The sequence below is a fragment of the Panicum hallii genome, chromosome 2 (genome assembly GCF_002211085.1).
Source record: "Panicum hallii strain FIL2 chromosome 2, PHallii_v3.1, whole genome shotgun sequence".
Classification (NCBI taxonomy): domain Eukaryota; kingdom Viridiplantae; phylum Streptophyta; class Magnoliopsida; order Poales; family Poaceae; genus Panicum; species Panicum hallii.
The window spans coordinates 9,863,698-9,884,555 of record NC_038043.1 but is presented as its reverse complement, the minus strand read 5'-3'; the positions used below and the strand labels follow the sequence as shown (position 1 = coordinate 9,884,555).

Sequence of the window (20,858 nt, the reverse complement as noted above, 5' to 3'; positions counted from 1 at the left end):
ATCAGTCTATTTGGTACAAGGGGTAGGATTAGGATCGTGCTAATTTGATTAATTCCTGAAACTTGATTTTATGCATAATTTTAGAATACTTAAATATGTACTCTTGTGCAAACAATTATGGTAGTTGTCACTGTATTAGAAGAATTAGATATTGGTAGGATCTCACTAGTGCATGTATGATACGTTATTCAAAGTATACATGTTGGATGCAACCTAATCAACTAAGGGAGGTAGCGGTACGAGAGAATAATATATGATATAATTTAACAGAACAAATTACTAGTTCCCTTTGCAATTTAGCTCTTCTTTAGTAAACATTTTATTTGCCCCTAGTGGAAATAATAAAGAAAAATGGACTCTCTGTACGGTGTTGTCGCATTTTATATCATAGATCAATAGCACGACGCCTCGTAGTGTGCTATGTAGGATCCAATATGTTTGGGGTAAAATACAAATAGCAAAGACTATGGCATTATGTTGTTGACATATAATATCGTGACCTATAGCGCTATGTGATATTAACACAGCACATAAATCACTAGCGCTATACTATGGGATATATTTCCACCCACTCCGAGCCCCCTCTCTCCACCTTAGTCTAGTTCAATTTGAATTGAGAGGTTTTAAAATGAACAAACTGCCCTCCTCCCTCCCACTCATCTTCCCTTCCAAATTTAGGTTCTATGGTTGGGTTTTTCGTGTGGAATCAACAGACAAAGGTACTCTCCCCTCATATCTTCCTTTGTAACAAGTAGATTTGTTTGATTTGGTTGGTATTACCCTATGTAGTAGTTGAGCTCTAGATGATGTTTGTTTTCACTGGTCGATTCAAAGTTGTTGCTATAATTAGATTGCCATCTACATGATTGGACTCAAGTACTTATAATTGGTGAGCTTGATTGATTTTATTAGGATCCTTATTTTCCATAATAATGCACATGAGTGACTATATGTGAACTTAGTCATTTAGTGTTTATGGGTTCAAATTAGGGTTTCACGGAACTTAGATGAAAGTGAGGGAGGAAAGACAGTAACCCTGCTTTAGTATTGAAAGTGCATCTAGATCCCCTTATAGGTTCTGGTGGTTTAATGACAACATAATTAAACAACTAATGAGTTTGATGAGTTTTGGATAGGTCACATTGTAAATGAGTATACCAAAATTATAATATCTTGAATCGAAGAAAGGGCAAGCAAATTGAAAAGGCAAAATAGACATAGTTGTGAAGGCTATTATATGGTCTCAATAAGTTTGCTTGCATGAATGAGTAAAGATTGATAATGCATTGGTATATTGATTAAGAAGGAAGAAATGTGATAAAGAGCTTACTATTTCAATAGAAGTGAAGATTCTTGGTTGCTTGGTATATGGATAAATTTGGTGAACAAATGGAATTCAATAAGTATTATGCATTGATATTTTGATCAAGAAGGAAGAAAATGTGATCAAGAGCTTAATATTTCGATACAAGTGAAGATTCATGGATGTTTGATCACAAAATTGATATATGGATCAATTTGTTGAACAAATGGAATACAATGAGTATATATTGTGATGCAAAGTTACGTGTGATTTAAGATGGCAAGATGATTAAGGGTTAGTAAGAACTTGGCTACGAGATACTAAGCGAGGGAAAATGGCAAGCAAAGGGCTTGGCACTGATGAACCCATGCTAGGGTGAAGAAATAAGTTAATGCTAGCATTTATGGACCAATCAAGGTCATAAATAGTCACAAGTTGCTAAGCATCAATTATTGTTGAATTATATGGATTTAGGTGTCTTGAGGATGTCAAGTTGATTATTGATCATACATAGTGAAGAACCTTAAGGCTAAGGATAATGCTCAAGAAAGAGGCAAATGAAATGCTTGCAAACCCTTAAAGTATGATATTGAAGAAAAACGGCATGATAAATATATTCAAGCTCAATAGATTTATTATGTTTATTATTTGATCTTGAGTAATGCCGTACTATCAAGAGAGATGCGACGTTGATAGCTTTGCTTATATTTCGGTGCTTAAACATAACATTTCAAGTGTTAATATGGGAAAAATACTTGTCACAACACTTGCACCGGTTGATCACGGATATTGATTTCAATTCTTTTGAAAGGTTAATAATTGAGTTTTCGTGTAATGATATGATGAGTTTTAGTGTAACGATGTGACGACAATTTTCTCAAAATCAGAGGCTATTTTGTTTTTTTATGAGTGACAAAATCAGAGTCTCTCTACTTTACTGGTTACAATGCGGCGTGCGTACAATAAAAAAAAGGCGCTGCTAGCGTTCAGATGTCAGATGGATTGGACGCTCCGTTGCAACGTCAAAACAAAACATTCGAAATATAAAAAAATGTAAGAAAACATTGAAAAATGCTAAAAAGAATAGTTCCATGTAAACATTGTATTCGGAGAAAAAAATTTCCGATGCAACATCGAACGCATGTTTTATGCAACATTGCCAAACAAAAATCACCATATGATAGGTTTTGATTGAGCACAGTGAAATATTAAAACACAATACTGCAACATTAAAGACTAAATAGATAAAACAACAAAAATGAACTATTGCAACATTAGCGCATATCTACAGGACTAGCAACATCCAAAATCTCTACTGCAACACAATGAGGTACCTATTGCAACATCCCAAATTCTCTACTGCAATATCATGAGATACTTATTGCAACATAACCACCGGTTCTTCCCTGCCACAGCTTTCGTTCCTCTTCTGCAACCTCCCGAAGCTACCCGCCATGGCCGCCTCCTGAAGCTCCTCTGGCGCCCGGCGCGGCTCGCCCCTCGCGGGGGAGCGGTGGCCCGACCACGGGCCCCCACAGTGTGCGCTCCGCCTACTGCCCACCGCCCGGAGCTGCCCACTATGGCCCCGCCCGGAGCTTCTCCAGCGGCTGGTGTGGCTTACCCTAACCGCGGTGGAGCGGTGGCCGATACGGGGGCTGAGGTCATCACGCCACAGAGTTCAGACACGAGGTCATGTTAACACGCATGTGTGCGAGCGCCCGCAGGCCAGAGAGAGACGATGCTGGGAGCTCTTGTGGTTCAAGGAGAAAGGTGGATGAGAGGATAAGGAGGAGCGGACGGCATCCGATGATCGACTGCGGCATCCGATTTTTCTAATTACATCGGAGTTTTTTATGAAGCATTACCGTATGAAAAAAAGGTCGAAAGTAGGCGAGTAAGGGGTGTTTGGTTCTAGGGACCGAATTTTAGTTCGTACCGCATCGAATATTTAGTTTAGAAGTATTAAATATACACTGATTACAAAACTAATTGCGCGGATGAAGGCTATTTGCGAGACGAATCTATTAGGTTTAATTAGTTTACGATTTGATAATATGGTGCTAATGATGGATTAACTAGTTTTAATAGATCCGTCTCGCGAATTAGCCTCTATATAATTAGTTTTATAATTAATTTATATTTAATACTTCTAATTAGTAACCATTCGATGTGATGATTTTATGTGATAAATAATAAAATTAAGTCCCTATAACTAACGAACCCCTAATAACATTCCGGCCGGAACGGCGGGCAAATCGCATCTATAATCCGCTGGTCCACGTTTTCTCAACTCTGGTGTCTGGTCTCTTCACACTTCACACTCCGCGCTAAAACCCTAAACCTCGCCGCCGGCCACCGCCATGGCGGCCCCCACCCGGCGGCCAGGCTTCCTCCGTGAGGTCGAGCTTCGCCTCCTCCGCTGCACCCTCCCCTCCCCGCCCTCTACCTCGCCCCCAACAGCTCCCCCTTCCCCTGCGCACCCGCTCGGCGCCACCGCCGCCTCAGCGCTCGCCGCCATCGAGGCCGGCGACTACGAGGCAGCTCTCGCCGCCGCCGCATCGCACCTCCTCCCGGCCTCCGCCTCCTCCGGGCCGCCCGACTCCGCCGCGCAGTTCTACGCCGACCTGGCAGCCACCGCTCGGGCCTTCCTGCGCGGGGATGGGGAGGGGGGAGCGGTCGAGGAGGGGTTCGAGTGCAGGTGCGCGGTTGTGCTCTCCGCCGCGGTGGCCGCGCTGCTAGCATTCACGCAACAGAACGTGACCGGGTGAGTTATTTTCTTGGGTTTTGTCCTTCTGTCTTTTGTATGATTGGGGTTAGTTTAGTGTGCAGATGTGCTCTAGAGCCCCATTCGCGGGAATGCCTGCAGTTTCGTGGTCTAAAAGTACTGTTTGAGCTGTATTTGACCACTCCAACTTCTGATTTTTTTTGAAGCAAATTGTTCGCATACCATAGAAGGACAATTTATGCAACAAAAGGATCAGCTAATGTTTTGATAGAATGATATAGTAATTTGTATTCTGTCTGATGTCATATTCAGCCGAAACACATTTGTCTGTTTATGATGAATGACATGTTCCTATCAAAGCAGGAAATTGAAATTAGATTTACCTTTTCATGTTAATGTAAACCTGTTTTGATTTTTTAGAGAGATAATGTTTTCTTGATATATATTTCCTTTTCATAAATTGTTTTTAGGCCTCCAAAGAAGTTTTCCACTTTTCCTTTCTGCACTTCATCTTTAGATGAAGGATGGTACAGTAATATTGGAGGCATATGGGATGCCTGGGCTTCTGCTAGTTTAGCTTCTTTTGGTTCTCATGTTCATGGGAAATTTTCACTCTTGCAGGTATGTATGTTGAGGTTGGCTCATTTATTTTCTCTATTCATGTCTTGGAATTTGATCTATTAGGTTAATATGCTATCCTGAAAACATAGTCAGATTCATGCACACCTCCCTATAGTCTTTCCATAAACAGTCTCAACATTTGATTGTCGAAATAACTATCATTTGACAAAAAAACAGGGATGGTGGTTTTCTGAGCCTTGGGAAATGGAAGAATTAATGTTAGTGTGAATGTCGTTTTGGCTAGTCAGTATTATGTCGAGTCAGTCAGTAGTGTTGAGTCCTTTTGGTTCATTCAAGATTGTAGCTAGAAAGTGGTTCAGTTAGAGTTTGGTCAGAGTTAGTTAGAGCATGCAGCAGTCTGTTGCTAATGCCCGAGTCTTAGGAGGTCAATTAGGCCATGCTTTACCGGCCACTAGGGCCATGATCCTTTCAGTTCTTAACCTGAAAAACGCTGCAAAGCTTTGCAGCACCAAACTCTTTTGTGCTTGTGTGTGGTCTTGTGTGCAATTCCACTCACCTTGCCCAGATTGAATCCAGCAAGAGTTATATTAGCTGAACATTATGTTGGTGACATATAGCATTTTTTATGGGCATATGGTATATCATCATGGGTAGACTAAGCCCTAAGGGTTAGTCAGGCGAAGTATGCTAGACTGTAGCCTGATCAGTCAAGTTTGAAAATTTTCTCACATACTCCCTAAATAAGTGTCGCTCAGGAAGCGTGTTTGCCTCACAAACACGCTTCCTGAGCAACACTTATTTAGGGACGGAGGAGTAATGGCTAACACCATTGAATTGTAAAATGTAAGGTTGATGATAGCACAATGTTCTAAAGATATGGGACATCTATGCTGCGTATTAACATCTATTCGTCTTAGGTATTTCTTTATGAATAACTGCAGTTCATGTCACCTACTACAATAAATGCTCCACCAAGCGTGAGCTAGTTGAGAATCCTTGATATGGAATGGCTGTAATTCTAGATGCTCTACATTACTAAAGTAATACTACCTCTGTTTCACAATATTTGTCCGGTCTGCATACCTAGGAGGCACACAAACTATGTCAATTTTTTTTACCAAATTTTCTTATTCTTTGATGTATCAGATAGGATAATTACTAATGCTATCCAAAAAGCACAAATTTTATCCGATTTTGTTAAACTTTACTTCAATTTGACGCTTTCTAGGTATGCTAACCTAACAAACATTGTGAAACGGAGGGAATAACATTACACAAATTGTAAATTATATCATACAGTATTTTTTTTTTACATTTTTGACATTTATAGATTATAGACACAGGAGACAGGACCTTAGCTTTGCGCCAATACTCCCATAGTACTCATTTTTTGTTTGGTGTCTAATCTTACAATTGTCCGTAGTTGCGATTGAGTCAACTTAATTTCGATGATTCAAAGCTTTTATTTTTAATGAGCCTTTCTGTACCTTAGATGGTAACAATGTGGCTGATTTGTCGTTTTTTTTGAATTGCCACTACCTATGCCTGCACATATGCTCATCTTTAAAGTGGAGAAATGTCTTCTCTTGTTTTGTATTTACAGTGTTTCAAGTTTCTATCTTATTCTTTTGCAGTTTATTGTCTTTGCAGAGCTTTTGTTAACCAGCATACAGAATCTGGATCTCTCTGATTGCTGGAGTGTGTCATGGTGGTTGTTTAGAATATCAATGCTCCAGCAGAACATTTTAGATGAGTTGTCGTCGTTGTTGTTTGATCAAGTGCAAGTGTACAAGAATAAGATGTTGGGCTATTTTGGTGATCTGGAAAAGGTTTCTACCTACTGGGATTCTTTATTGTTTGATGGAGAAGGCTCTTATTTTGTTTCAGCTGCTTTCTTAGAGGCTGGAATCGTGGAATACAAATATGGTCGTGTTGATGCTTCAAGGTCTCTCTCTCTCTCTCTCAGTTTGAGGGTTTTAATATTCTCCAGAAGATTTGTTCTTTGCTTGCTTTCATAAGAAAACAAAGTCTTGATATTCAGTAAGCCTATTACTCAAGGTTGTCAAAAGTAGACTGAATAAAAGAAATGATGAGATTATTGGAGCTCTTTCTCAGGATTATAACATATATAGGCTCCATTTGTCATTGTGTTGGCTTTCAGAAATGGTTATTTGTTTCTAATTACAAGTGCGGTTGTTAGTTGGAAGCAGCGGTGGAGCTTCCGATAGATTCTAGGAGGGGCCAGCAGTGGTAATCTGAACATGTTATTAAGCATGATATGCTCTTACTAGATTCCACACTGCAGCCCAGCACAGCATGTCAGCAACCACAAACAAACCTTAGGCATTGAGCCAACATTATTCCAACCGCGAATAGGAATGGAAAAATGATAGCTATTCTGAACAAGATACCATCTTAAGATCTTGTTTGGATATTTGTGTAGGTTGCATCTGGATAGCGCACAAGAAGCATGTGATCTGCAGCTGTCCCTTACAGGGATTCTTGGCTTTCGAACAATACACCAGGTGGACTGAGTAACAATAGCATCTACTCTTTCGATTTTATAACATAGCGAGAACTGCCATTCTTGAAAAATGAACTGAGCCTTCCCTTCTTATAGGTGGATGCAAAGTCTCAAATGGTGCTTGTCGCGAAGACCAATAAATCAGGATCTGATGAAGCACAAGCTACAGAACCCACAGTAGCTCTGAATGACAATGCAGCTTTAAAAAACGCAAGGAGTTCTGTTCCTGTTGAAAGCGATGAATTCTGTGACATACTAAGAACGCCCAGACTGGTGAATGATGGGAGCGATTCTGCCAGTGAAAATAAGACAGGCCCCAGTGCAAATATACCACTATCGGCCATTCAGCAGGCTGCTGTACTTGCACAATGCTTGCATGTGAGCCGAAGGAGTCGAAGTGATGAAATGTCTGGTATGCCTGTGTTTATGTTCCTTTTGGACACTAATGAAAAAAGTCTTTCAATTTTAAGCATGCAAATAAATTTATTTTGGCACCATAATTTTGTTTGCAAATAGGCTTCTGGGCGACAAAGATAGCTTCGATTGGCATACTTCATAAATTATTTAAAATGTTTTTTGTGAAGGCATGATGTGACATGTTTGCTGAGTTTTTTTTCACATATATGCATGGAGAATAAGATAGCTCCTTTAGTATGGCATTTAGTTTGTTCTGATGCAAAGGCAATTGAAATTCTGAATGAAAAGCGACATCGTCTATGTTTTCCTTTTTTGTTCCGTGTGGAGGCATTGAAGAGTCCTAATGGAAAAGGTTCATTTAGTAGAATTCATTGATATATTTCACAATTTAGCATGTTATTTCAGTTTTTATTTGCATGCATACAATTTCTTTTTACTTAACATTGCATACTCCTTCAGTCTAAAAATACAATGTGTATCTCATGGTAGCACTTGAACCAAGAATGCGTCATAGATGACTGGGCTACCCATAATTAGTCTCTTTTAAGTACAATATTGGGTATCGGCTGCATGCATGTGAGGATGCTTGGGGGTATATAGGAGACAGCACATCAAGACCTTGTGTTTTGGACAGAGGAAGCAATTTTTGATATTCCTACAGTAATTTTCCATGTTATGTGTTGATCTGGATTTTAGATTTCCCAAATGATTATTTATTAAATTATTAATCATGTTCTTTCTATTCATGTGTAAGTTCTTTGGTTCTACACAGGGTGGGAGATGGCACCATACATAGAGTCAATCGATTCTCAGGGCAAAGCTTACTTTGTGGTATTGTTCTGATTCCGCTATATCACTAGGTGGAAACTTGGGTGGCACCATTTCTTGTGCTAAGACGCAACAATCATGATTTGGCTGCTTCAGGCTTGTTTTTTTTAAAATAGTGCCAGCCTTTAATCTGGTTTAACTACACCTCCCTTGGCTGGAGGTTCAACTGCTTCATGATTACATACTAGTGGCCATGTCTGTGCTATCTTTCAGTGTCTAATCTGATGTGCGTTTTAGCTCAAAACCCATACATGGGATGTCTTTCCACATTTAGTTCTGTGCTGGAGATTTTGCTCTTTGCTCAAACCATATCTGGATATTTCACCATTGTTTGCTCACTTAAGTTTTTCCTGCATGGGTGGGAGTATAATAAGGATATCTTGGTGAATATTAGAGCTAGCTTAGTAAGTATGTTTTTTTTTCCTATTTCAGGTCAGGAGCTTATGTCATATACTGCGTATCAGATGGGAGTCAACCCGCAGTCGAACAAAGCAGAGGGCACTACTAATGATGGAGAATTTGGTTAGTGCTAAACTCACTTATGATGTGATTATAATTCTGTTGTTATAACATATGTTGCTACTAACGTGCCAATTTGATTTATTCTATAGGTTGAAGATGTTGGCAAAGAATTCCCTATGGCCGCACAAAGAGTTAAAATGGTTTTTGGGGTTCACATGCCAACTCTCCCTGCCTTGAGGAAGTATGCAGCAATATTTGTAAGGCTCCGTTTGGATGTCGATATTGGAGAGTTTTGACATTGAATTGAGTTCAGTACCAAATCAGCCTATGCATTGAAATGGGATTAATACCAAAGCGGTTGTTTGGATGTAGATGGAATTCAACTAGGGGTAAATACCAATTCGCGTTTGGATGTACATAAAAAAATTGGAAATCGACCCACTTCATCTCCTTCTCTCCACCGCTCCTCCTAATTATCGACCTCCTGTCGTTGTCCTCCACTCCCTGCAGCGCCACTGTGCGGGTTGCGGACTCCCGTGGTGCCTCTCCAAGCCAGTCTCCCCACTCTAGGCCCATCTCGCCGAAGAAGGGATGCAGGGGAGCGGCGGGGTGGCGCAGAAGGGGCGCGCGCGGAGCAGAGGGGTGCGGGGAAGCAGCGCAGCGGCAAAGGGGTGTGGAGAGCGCGGCGGCTGCAGAGGGGCCGCGGTAGAGCGATGCTACGGTGGAGCAGGAGGGGCGCGCGGAGCAGAAGGGTGCGGGGAAGTGGCGGTGCAGGAAGAAGATGAGGCACCGGCCACGAGGAAGAAGATGAGGGGTGTGCGGCCACGAGGGAGGAGCAGGGCGCCGGCCGTGAGGAAGAAGGGGCACCAGCCACGAGGAAGAAGAGGGGGCCGTGGCCACGAGGAGAAGAGGGGCGCCGGACGTGAGGAAGAAGAGCAGGGGCTGCAGGCACGAGGAAGAGGAGGGATGCCAGCCGTGAGGAAGAAGATGGGTCAGGATGGGGCGCCGGCGACCAGGAAGACAGGATCTCTGACCTTGGTGCCGTACGAGTGACAAGGTCGGCAGGGATTCTCCAGCGGCGAAGGTCGGGCGGAGTTCCGGCGGCAGCGTGCCTCGGTGAAGAAGAGCGGTCAATTCATCCCAATACGGAGGGGTGAGGCTGGGTTTTGATGAAACGTTATTTTAGTTGTGGTTGGATTCCACGGTATTGGTTCGCAATATCGATTCTCAATTCTATGTACATCCAAACAGCAGAATTCATCGAATCCAATTCCAATTCTCAATTCCTTGCTCCAATACTGACATCCAAACGGGGTGTAAGCTTTTTTTATTCTTCCTTGTGGTAACACTGATGTGACTTGGACTCGTTTTACTACTCAGAGAATACGGTGAGCTTTTGATCAGTTGTGGTATAGTTGGAGAAGCACTGGAAATCTTTAAAGATCTTGAATTGTGGGATAATTTAATATATTGCTATAGGTATGCATTTCAACTTGAAATAGAATCTCCATACATTTGGTTGAATCTTTTGCCATAACAAACACTTGAGTTTTGTTCTTTGGCAGATTGTTAGGTAAAGTGTCTGATGCAGTTAGTCTAATAAATGCTCGTCTCTCTGTCAATCCAAATGATCCAAGGCTATGGTAAGTATCTTGATGACTTTCCCCCCCTCTTTTGAGTGAAATGTTACAAATGTTCTGCCATATTCTTAAGCAGTTTTTTGTTACTTAAGAAAGGTTGTTACTTTTTGTCATACTTGGATTCTTCCACTACAGAACAAAACCAAAATATTTATATCATAGCGACGCCAGTACTTGTTTCTGAATTTTATTTACTTTGCTACTATCTGCCATTTAACCTAGAAATTGGAAGTGGGAAGCAGGTAGAAGCATGAAAAAGTTGATAGATAGGAAAGTTGAGGAACTCTCTGAAGCTGAATGGCATCCATAATAGTGTCACTCTTTATTATTTTCGTTGAGAACACAAAGACAATTGATAAAATACTACTGAAAGAGTGATGCCCTGATACCACCCTAAAGATTGCGCTCCACAATCTCTCTCAAAAGGCAATTACATCTTAGGGCCAGTTTGGTAGAGCTCCAACTGATCCCGATTCTCTGTGGGAGCTGATTCTCTAAGAGAAGTGATTCTGTGGCTGAAGGTGATTCTATTTGATTCTCTAGCATAAACTCTTAAAATCAGGATGGAGAATCACTTCACAGAATCAGGAGAAGCTACTTTTTTCAGCTCCCAGCCTCTTAGTTCATTTCAGAGAATCACTCCACAGAATCAGCAGAGAATCACTTCTCTCTGAAAAACTGTTTGGCAGAGCTCTTGCTGGATTTAGCAGAGAATCAGCTCTGAGAGCTCTGCCAAACTGGCCCTTAAATGCATAAAATATCATTTTGAGTTTCTTTTTACCTTCTTATTAATTCTCCTATCTAGTATAAGAACTGCATACATTGAGGACAATATTGTAATGTTTATGTGCACGTGATATTAGGATAGAATGGTTAAATATTCTTGAGATTGTCAAAACAAATACAAACAAATGGATTGCTGAGAACTATGTGACCTACCAACTTCTCTTGTTTATTTGTGTGGAGTATAACCCTGTTCCGCCTCATGTTTATTTTTTTTCTTTGCATTTTGTTATCTGATGAGAGACTATTTCTCATTTAGGTGTTCACTTGGCGATGTTACAAATAATGATGATCACTATAAAAAGGCACTGGAAGTGTCAAATAATAAGTCTGCCCGAGCTATGGTAAAGTTACTGTTCAATTCCTTTTAGTTTCGTTGGTCATCTTGCTTGTGGTGAACCATGTATATATGAATTGGACTAGGGTGTGGTATGCCATGCAATGGGATAGCACATTCAGCTAGCACCAAAAATTTTCAGACCACTAGTTGAGAGAGTTTCAAACATGCTCTGATTTGAGAATTACTACGAGCCTCAGGCTCTGGTGACATCAGATCCATAAGAGCCGTGAGAGAAGCATCAGCCTTTCTGTGATTACCATTAATAGGATAGAGTGGATTTTGTCCAGTGCATGTTTCACAAACATCTATCTGCTTTGAGGTCCTATTGTCAAACCTATCATGGTTTTTGAGGAGTCGCTTAGTTGTTGCTAGGCGTCCTGACGCGCCCCCGACGCCACAAGGTCCTAGTTACGCCATGTTGCCTAGGAGTCCAGGTGGTCCCCAATGTCACAGGACGCCAGTATGCCACAATGCCTCAAAAATCAAGAAACTTGCATGTTCAAATTAGGTGCTATCAGCTTCTCAACCTTGTTTTGTGGATGGCTTGGAGGAATATATCAGAATTTTTGATCATATGGTCCCAGGCTCACAAAACTTTTAGTTTTCATAGTGTTCCGAAAGTGCAACTCTAACTTCAGAGTCCCAAAATGAGTAAATAAACAATTTTTTTCCATAGCAGTTTCGTCCTAGCCTTGAAGCTGAAACTTTAAAGATTCCTATTGTCTAAATAAAGTTAGAGCTGTGCAAGTTTCAAGGAAGTTCCAATCATGTTTCCCACAATAAAGATATATAAGTTTTACCTTACATGTCAACAGCCAGGATACCAGAGCGCTGTGCATGTCAACTGCAGTTCCTCATGCTGTGCTATCCTACACACTTGCTCACCAAATGTTATCCTTGTTGTCTATAGCAGCCTGCTAGCTTGTTTTGGTGTTTTAGTTAGCTCATATTGGAGAATGAGAAAGTTTTTTTTTGTGTGTTGAAGCCTAAGGTCAAATATGCTTAGCTCTGAACATTAGGTGGTGAGTGACATTTGAATAAAGGGGTGACTGGTCAACATCGTTGCCTTGTTTTTCTGGGTCATCAATGACATGCAGTTGTGTAGTTTCTTGATGGGAATTGTTCTTACAGTCTACCTTTTCATGTAGCGTTCACTGGCTCGCAGTGCGTACAACAGGAATGACTTCTATACATCCAAAATCCTATGGTATGAGACTATCTTAAGCAAAAATGTTTATGGTTGTCCATTGGCAATAACTTAAAAAACACTCTTATACTTGAACTTCAAATAGGGAATCTGCGTTGTCATTAAACTCTTTGGTTCCAGATGGCTGGTTTGCATATGGTACAGCTGCATGGAAGGTAATCTTGCAAAATTTCAAATTCTTTCACATTGAGATTGTGTCTATGCTGGGGATTTGTATAATTACTTATTTGAATAAAACTGCCTTATTATCTGATTCACTGTTTGGAGTATGGGCCACTACTTATTTGCAACTTACTGTTATGAATTTCTGGCAATGAAACTAAAGTCCTGCCTTGTAAGACAGGATGTCAGGAACCTATGCTATCTGGTTCTTGTATCTCTGTGAGGTCTTCCCATTATGGCTCTAGGCTCATAAGAATATGCTTTCAACTAATTAACATATCCGTAGGTATGAAAATATCAAATGGTTTTCAAGGTGGTTAAAATATTGTCCTAGGCAGCCAGCGCTAGGTGGTGCCTGGCTGCCGTGATTATGGGCTGTGTGGTGAGGTCAGATGACTGCATGGGTGAGGTCAAGGTTAATTTACAGAGCATTGAATCTCACCATTTGAAATTGATCCCTCCTTGCGTGCCATTGAGTGCAATCACCTCCATTTTATCTCCATCCCTTTTCATTCCCCTTCCTCTTTTTCCCTATCATCCACTTTTATTTCTGAAGGAGCCTAGCAATTTTTTAAATACTGTATGTTTGAAAGCCACCAAGATGACAAATATAACCTAATTTTCCGTATGCATCTTCTAGTGGCCTCAACTTGTGTAGTTCCATCATCCAATGGTTAGAAAGCAGCTGTGTAGTAGTCTTCCTTCTTGGCTTCCTGTTTCCATTTTCCCTATGCACCAACTTGTGTAGTTGGAGGAAAGACAGGGATGATAGATTGATAGTGCCTTCAAATGTTCCTGAATGCGCGGATCCTTCTGTGGGCTCTGATCAGCTTTGTTCCATCCACCATAGGAATGTGTTTGCATGAGCTGAATTGCTCGACCAGCTATTGCATTATAACCTGAATGTGGATCCAACTATCATGTTGAGTTTTGGCATGGCAATACTATGGCCCTCTTTGGTAGGGCTCTAGAAATAGCTCCACCAACAGCTTCAGCTGGAGCCTTACCAAACGGTGATTTTCAAACCGGCTTCGCCGTTGAAGCCACCTGAAGCCTCGGATTTCCTGCTGAGAGGAGTTGGAAGACGGAGGGGGAGCCAGAAAAACTGGCTCCCGTGGCTCCTCCACCTCGCCTGCCATCTCTAGCCCCGCGGTCTGCCTCCTCGCGCACCACGCTCCTCTTCGCGCGCTCCGCCTCCATGCGGTGCTTGGCCTCGCTCCGCCGCTGCTCCTCGGCTACCCTCGCCCTGCCACCGCTCCTCGGCTGAGCTCGAGACCGCGCCGGAGCTCATGGTTGCGGCGGGCGTGACCGGCTGCGGAAGGCCGAGCGACGGGGGGCCTGGCTGGCCGGGCGCGAGAGACAGAGCTATGGGGGGCGGTGGGAGAGCGGTGGCGGGCGGTGGGTGGTCGCGCGGGAGGCCGAGCGGTGGCGGGTGGCGGCCAGCCGCACGGGAGGCCTACCGGCAGCCGTGTGTGAGGCCGCAATTTGGAAGGCCGCAGCGGAGGCGGCCGGTGGCTGATGGCGCGGGAGGCCGAGAGACGGCGGGCAGCAGGCGACTGCGGAAGCAACAGTGGCAGGATGATGGGGATCCTCCGTTCCGTGGAGCCGGCCGAATGGATAAGAGGAGGGAAAACGGGAAGAAAAGGAAAAAAAGAATAGAAATAGATAAAAAGAAAAAATAGAAAATATGAGGGCAATATGGACATTTGACAGTCGTAGAAGCCGTTTTGCCAAATGTTTTTCAAAACGGCTTCAACTCCACCGAAGAAGCCGCTCCACCAGAAGAGCCGGAGCTGGAGCTGTTTTTGGAGGAGCTGCAGCCATGCCAAACGGACCCTACGTTAGTTAAATTTTTGTTTGGCAACATGATTTCGCCTTTATGTTCCAGCTTGCTTCTATCGCCGCATCAGCTTTGTTCCGTCCACCATGGGAATGTTGTTGTCTCCGTGGCTCATTTTGCATAGCTTCTTGGCACATATGTTATCAATTGGATTTACTGTTTTTATGTGTTCATACAGGATAAGGATCTTGATAAAGCTGTGGATGCTTTTAGTCGTGCTGTTCAGATAGATCCTGAGAATGGAGAAGCATGGAACAACATAGCCTGCCTGTATGCTCACCTTCAATGTTCCTTATCATGTATTAGGAAGCTGATGGTTTGACCTGATTTACAATGTCATTAGCATTTATATTTAATTAGGTATCATGTGCCCTGATTTACATTATCAATACATCTTGCCTCAGATGTGTGTTTCGCTCATTTGCACTGTTGATATTTTTTATTTTGTTTCATCTTGGACTGTTTTACCTCATCAATTCAAGCTGCTCTGTAGAATATATTGATTTTTGCATTTTCTCTCTTATGATATTCTGTTGTTGCGCATCATGATCTATCTTTAAAAAATATTTCTTGGAGACTTGTGTATCCATCTCATCATGTTCTCAGTTGTTATTAGTACGACCTCCGTTCTTAAATATATGACACTATTAACTTTTTTTTGTTCATTTGACTTTTCATCTTTCCTATAAATATTTATGCAAATAGATAAATCTACAAGTCAAACCTAAAGTACATTTGATGATAGATGTAGTGGTACTTATTTTACTTAACTAATTGAGTAAGTAAAATTGTGAGTAAAAAATTTGAGCAAAAAGCCAAAAAGTCATTGGTGTTATATATTTAAGAATGGAGGGAGTACTTGCCACTTTCTTGGGTCATTATGTTTCTAGAATAATTGTTAATGTTTCAATGCAAAGGAAGGCCAAAATGGATTACATGGTATATAATTTATCGTGTACCAAGAACATATGATCTAAATTGTTATGTAAAATGTAATGGTCAGGTGTGATTAACTTGTTCTGTATGGGGGATAGCTAACTGTATCGGTAGTAATTAAGATTTATTCTTTGAAAGTATAATTAGATTTATGAATGATGTTTGTTTGTGCTATCATTTGTGGTCAAGTACCAGCCTCTAATATAGTTTAATTGTGTAGGCACATGATTAGAGGAAAAAGCCAAGCAGCAGTCCAAGCATTCAGGGAAGCTGTAAAGTTCAAGTATGTTCTACCTTATGTCCATAAAGTTTTTCTGAAAGAAATTCTTGATTAACAATATATTATTTATAGGAGGAATAGCTGGGAAATTTGGGAAAATTACAGTAAAGTTGCTTTGGACACAGGAAATGTTCGACTGGTAAGTATGTTGGCTACACATTTTCTGCTTTCATTTTTTTTCCTCGAATATGCAGAAGAGCTGCGTATCATTTCATTAAAGAATAAAACAGTTACATAAGTAATTCACACATTCCATACAGCAGATGCGCAACAGACAGATCAAACATGCAACAATGGAGACACTACTCAATTAACCTATGACTAGAAGCTTGAGCTCATTAGTTCTGGCTGTAAATGATATGGTTTGACCAAGGATAGATGGAATAGCAGGGAGAATTGGCTAGTCATCCTCCCTCTGGAGGCTCTTGCTGCTTCTCTTAGGTTCTTTTTGCTTGCCTTACAAAGGAGATGCTGTGCTTGTTATATAGACGCTGGCACTAACAGTTGGATATGTGTTAAATAAACTAACCATGTGTGCAAGCAAACAAACATGTAGATAATAATGCATGCAACCAACTAGTTCCTGGATGTGAGCTTCTGTTTGCTGGCTGGTGCAGTGCTTCTGCTGTGTGCCGCGCCGCTACTGCCGTTCTGCTGCTGCCCCAAGGCCAAGGCCCACGCCCATAACGGTACACCACAGAGCAGGATCTTCTATCGACCTTAGAACCACACTAACATTGGGTGACTCCACTGCACACAACCATTGGGGTGTTTCCAAAGCTCCCAAGCAACAAGGATTATGAGAGAGTTGAGGCCCTTTTTGTGCTGCTTGTTGACTGTCTTCAGTGCACGATACCACCAACTAGAAAATACAGCAGTTTCAAGTCGTGTAGTCACCTCTTGTATCCTATCTTTCTGTAGGGCAGAAAACCATGCTTGCCAAGTGTGAAAACACATCAGGTCAAGATGCTGAATGGTTTCATTTGCCTGCTCACAAAAAGGGCACGGGGCATTTTCTGCTTTCACAGGACATTTTGTTATCTGTGGTTTCTCTCAATTTCACTCATGCAGTTATTTCAGAATTGGTGTTATAGTGTTCCATAATCATGAGCAGTAGATAAAGTGTCCTAAACATCCGGCAGGTCAAACATACCTCTTCTGAATATCACAGGCCTCTTATGTCGGCTAATTTTTTTTCATTTGTGCAAAATGAATCTTCAAATAATACTAAGTTCTCTCTGCAGACACTTGAAGCTTTAAGAACTGTATTAAATTTATCCTCAAACAAGCGCTTCAATGTTGATATATTGGACAAGGTGATGACAATGCTTGAAGAACAACCTCCACACTTTGTTGATACTCCCGAAGCATCAGACGGCGCAAATAAAGAGACTAGACAATCTAATCAATTGTTAGATATCATTGGTGATATCCTTCAGCAGGTTACTAACCTCTCTGGATTGTATTTCATGTTATATTATATACCAGATTGCAGTTTATATCTTGGTTATGTTTGCAGATTGTGCGAAGTGGGGGCAGCAATGCGGACGTATGGGGTTTGTATGCAAGATGGCATAAGACCAAGGGTAACCTCATGGCATGTTCGGAAGCTTTGTTGAAGCAAGTTCGATCTCTTCAGGTACATATACTGTTCTCTTGCTGAATGCTATTACCATTCAGTAAAAGGTGTTGGATTTATTCAATGGTGGGGCACCCTAGATATCCCTCTTGTGCATTTACTGAGTAGGTGGGGGGATACATTATCATGGTTCAAAATTTTAGTTTATACACAACTCTTGTGTGTGTCCACCAGAAATTGACTAGATTCTGGTGGATTAGTTCTAGAATTTTCTTTGAGCTTGTGTTCTGTGAAGGCTTCCATTCAGGAGCAAACATAAAATTCCTGTACTATTCATAGACTGTCCCACACACAAGTATATATAAATATAGAAATGCTGCCATTCTGGATCAGAAATATCCTAGTGCTTGAACAGACTCAACCAACACCCTCTAGGTGGAAAGTGTGTAAAAATAATCCTATAATTCATGAGGTAGTACATGTCATTCTATCTATGGATGCAATATTTGAAGGTAAAATGCATTTAGCATACCAGAAAGGCTCACTTGTATGATGCATGATGCTGTACGTTAGGGGCATGGTCTGATGTGTCTTACTCGGACGTGGCTACTCTATCAGTCAGCACTCTAATAACACTAGTTCCCATTTTTCATTATAGTTGCCTTCTGAGAATCTGTCTCGGAGGCAATGGCGGAGGGAGGCAAGGAACAGGATAATAACATTGAGCTTCTTTTTTTATTTCCTTAATTCCGAAGGGTACATTGCCTCTCATTATATGGAGAGACCACCAACTTAGCTCCCATGCCAATCCTAAGATGGAAATTTACAGTTGTGATCAATCTTTCCCAACTCAAACCTAACATTCCTAAACAGATTGCCCTTATGCATGAAAAGGGAGCAGCTACACCCCCCGCCCCCCCCCCCCCTCTGCTGCCCCCACCCTAGGGGCTAGGGTGCTGGTGGCAAGGAGGCTGCCACCGCCCCTTTGTAGCTGCCAACCTCTGGGCTGGGCCAGCCCAGCTTGCCCATGGTGGCTGGACCCATGATAATCTGGTTATAAGCTAAGCTAATTCCTCCTATTGGCACTACAAGAGGAAAGAATAACGGTGTCTCCTGAACCGTGAGTATTCTTAATGTCCTTATCAGCCTCCTCTATGTATACTTTGTCTTTCTTTGACAGACTACAGTATGAAATAATTTACTTTTGATGATTTCCGTATGTGTATAATGATATTACATGCTCAATTAACAAAGTGTAGAATTTTCTTTCAACATAGTTCAAGGGCATTGTCAACTTATCACAATTCAGGCACCACTGCTCCAAAGACTTCATTATTGCTTGGTGTTGCCTCAGCATCCAGGCTAGATGCTAGGCTGACTACCTTGTCTGGAGAGAGGCTGAGTGGGTGGGCTCCAGTTACGGAGTGGTTATGGTGTTAGGAGAGGGAGGGGGAGGGAGGTTGGGTTGTTAATGCGGGCTTATGCAAATATACAAGCAACTAGCAGTTACTCATGTTAAATACTTAATGCAATTGGTTTATACTTGTGACTATGCTTTTATAACTATTCCCATGTCAGTATTTTACTAACTAGATTATTGCCCTCTCAGGGTTCAGGACTATGGCATGACCAACAAAAGTTCACAAAATATGCTCAAGCTTCTCTGCAGCTTTGCAAGGTGTACATGGAAATTTCATCCTCATCTGGAAGCCGACGGGAATTATTAACAGCTGAGATGCACCTTAAAAGCACCTTGAAACAGGTCTTCAAATTTCGCCTGCATTCTTCAACTTTCTGTATACAAAAGTCATGGATATAATCAAGAGCTTACCCAGAGTTGAAAAATTCTTTTAAGGAGTATGTTGGATTCCGGAATAATGGAAAGAAAATTGATACCATCTCGGTGCTATGTGTTCCTTACATTTTTTGTTATCTTTGTATACTATTTGAAGTTATCTGCAGAGATTAATATAATCATACCTTTGATATCTGCAACCTCTATGTTTTGTGTCCCTTAGAACACTCATCTGAAGGAAACTTTTCCTCGCTGTGTAGGCAGCAGATTTCTCGGATACCAAGGAGTATAAAGCTCTTGATAACTGTCTTGAGGAAATAAAGAACCTGATTGCTGCTACTGCCTAGGCTTATCCAGGTGAGTTTGAAGAACTATTTATGCTTACACATCACATGGGCAGAATTCACTACTTTTGGTTGTCTCATACTGGTGTCTCTGGCTTGTTCCATCCAGGTTCTGGGATAGAGGTTATGATAAGGGAATGCCAATTTCTAATTGGTCATCCTTATGGAATATTTCGCTGGTGTACCAAGGTCACTGTTAGATTCGACCACATTGCTGGTGTCATTTCTACTTGGCAAAATCTTTAGTTAAGCTATGGGGAGGAAGTCTTGCTTTCTGATATTAAACATGACGCATATGGCAGCACAGTGAGCTTCAGTGTAAGAGGAAACTATCATCGATTTTGCACCTTTCGAATCCTTCTCTGTTGTTATGGACTTGTGTTGTATTGTTGTATGTTGTATGTTTGTTCTCGTAAAAGTTGTGGAATTTGGTGGAATGTTTCAGCGATTTTGGAGTAGCAGTTCTGTGTATTCAGAGAACGAATGCAGGATCCACAGTTTTTTGTGGATGAAAAATTAACAGGAGTTTGTGGGCATGTGTGTAAACCTCACATAAAAAAAAGGCAACCAGACAGAGAGAATTTCCCAATCTTTTTGTATATGTTGGCATAAAAAGTGTATGAGGTACTTCATGGTCTGCGCTTGCATTATCGTACAGTACCAAAAAAAAAGGTAAGAAGCATCTCATGATCATGGGTAGTAGTATATCATCAATAATCAAATTGGAGGAAGAAGAGATAGGTAGCTTATGGAGATTGAAAGGAACGTGCAACATTTCAGTCACTACGCTGAGCTACAAAAAAGGAAAAATTGGTTTCAATAAACCTAAAAAAATTTCTGGCTCTGAATATTTACATCAGAAAACATGTCGTACTGGTTCCGTGCAGGTAGGAGCAGAGAAGATATCATATGACCATTTAGGCAAAACACACATTAAGAACTTTTATAGCACCGAGAAATTGCATGGGTGCGCTAAAATATGTATTTTTTCAGTTTCAGGACAAAAAGGTACCAGCATGCCAGTTGCAAGGGGCTTGCACAATTCAGAACCATACTCAGACTCAGCAGAAGAAAATTATAGTCAAGAATAATATGGAGAAACCAACAAAAT

At 41.4% G+C, this 20,858-nt stretch overlaps 1 protein-coding gene across 3 annotated transcripts; it reads left to right on the top strand.

Moving 5' to 3' along the window:
* Positions 1–3,573: 3,573 nt before the first annotated feature.
* On the top strand, positions 3,574–20,311 carry LOC112880656 (tetratricopeptide repeat protein 27 homolog). Of its 3 annotated transcripts, XM_025945389.1 has the most exons (21): positions 3,579–4,067; positions 4,499–4,649; positions 6,245–6,555; positions 7,054–7,135; positions 7,231–7,546; positions 8,324–8,382; positions 8,812–8,901; positions 8,991–9,082; positions 10,222–10,320; positions 10,407–10,484; positions 11,524–11,608; positions 12,753–12,811; positions 12,897–12,966; positions 14,992–15,083; positions 15,970–16,032; positions 16,102–16,168; positions 17,274–17,471; positions 17,549–17,668; positions 19,218–19,370; positions 19,664–19,760; positions 19,857–20,311. In XM_025945389.1, the coding sequence occupies exons 1-20, from the start codon at positions 3,664–3,666 to the stop codon at positions 19,748–19,750; spliced, it is 2,676 nt and encodes an 891-aa protein (XP_025801174.1). In that variant the 5' UTR covers positions 3,579–3,663; the 3' UTR covers positions 19,751–19,760; positions 19,857–20,311. The 3 variants fall into 3 exon arrangements, with proteins under 3 accessions (XP_025801175.1, XP_025801174.1, XP_025801176.1); XM_025945391.1 differs by lacking the exon at positions 3,579–4,067 and having other exon boundaries at positions 4,511–4,649; positions 6,261–6,555; XM_025945390.1 differs by lacking the exons at positions 17,274–17,471; positions 17,549–17,668; positions 19,218–19,370; positions 19,664–19,760; positions 19,857–20,311 and adding an exon at positions 16,647–17,254 and having other exon boundaries at positions 3,574–4,067.
* The last annotated feature ends 547 nt before the right edge of the window (positions 20,312–20,858 follow it).

Bases quoted from the DNA above. Each gene is read 5' to 3' on its own strand.
- LOC112880656 (XM_025945389.1), top strand. From the start codon at position 3,664: ATGGCGGCCCCCACCCGGCGGCCAGGCTTCCTCCGTGAGGTCGAGCTT. The intron at 11,609-12,752 runs GTAAAGTTACTG...CTTTTCATGTAG, and splicing joins ATAAGTCTGCCCGAGCTATG to CGTTCACTGGCTCGCAGTGC. The intron at 16,033-16,101 runs GTATGTTCTACC...TATTATTTATAG, and splicing joins AGGGAAGCTGTAAAGTTCAA to GAGGAATAGCTGGGAAATTT.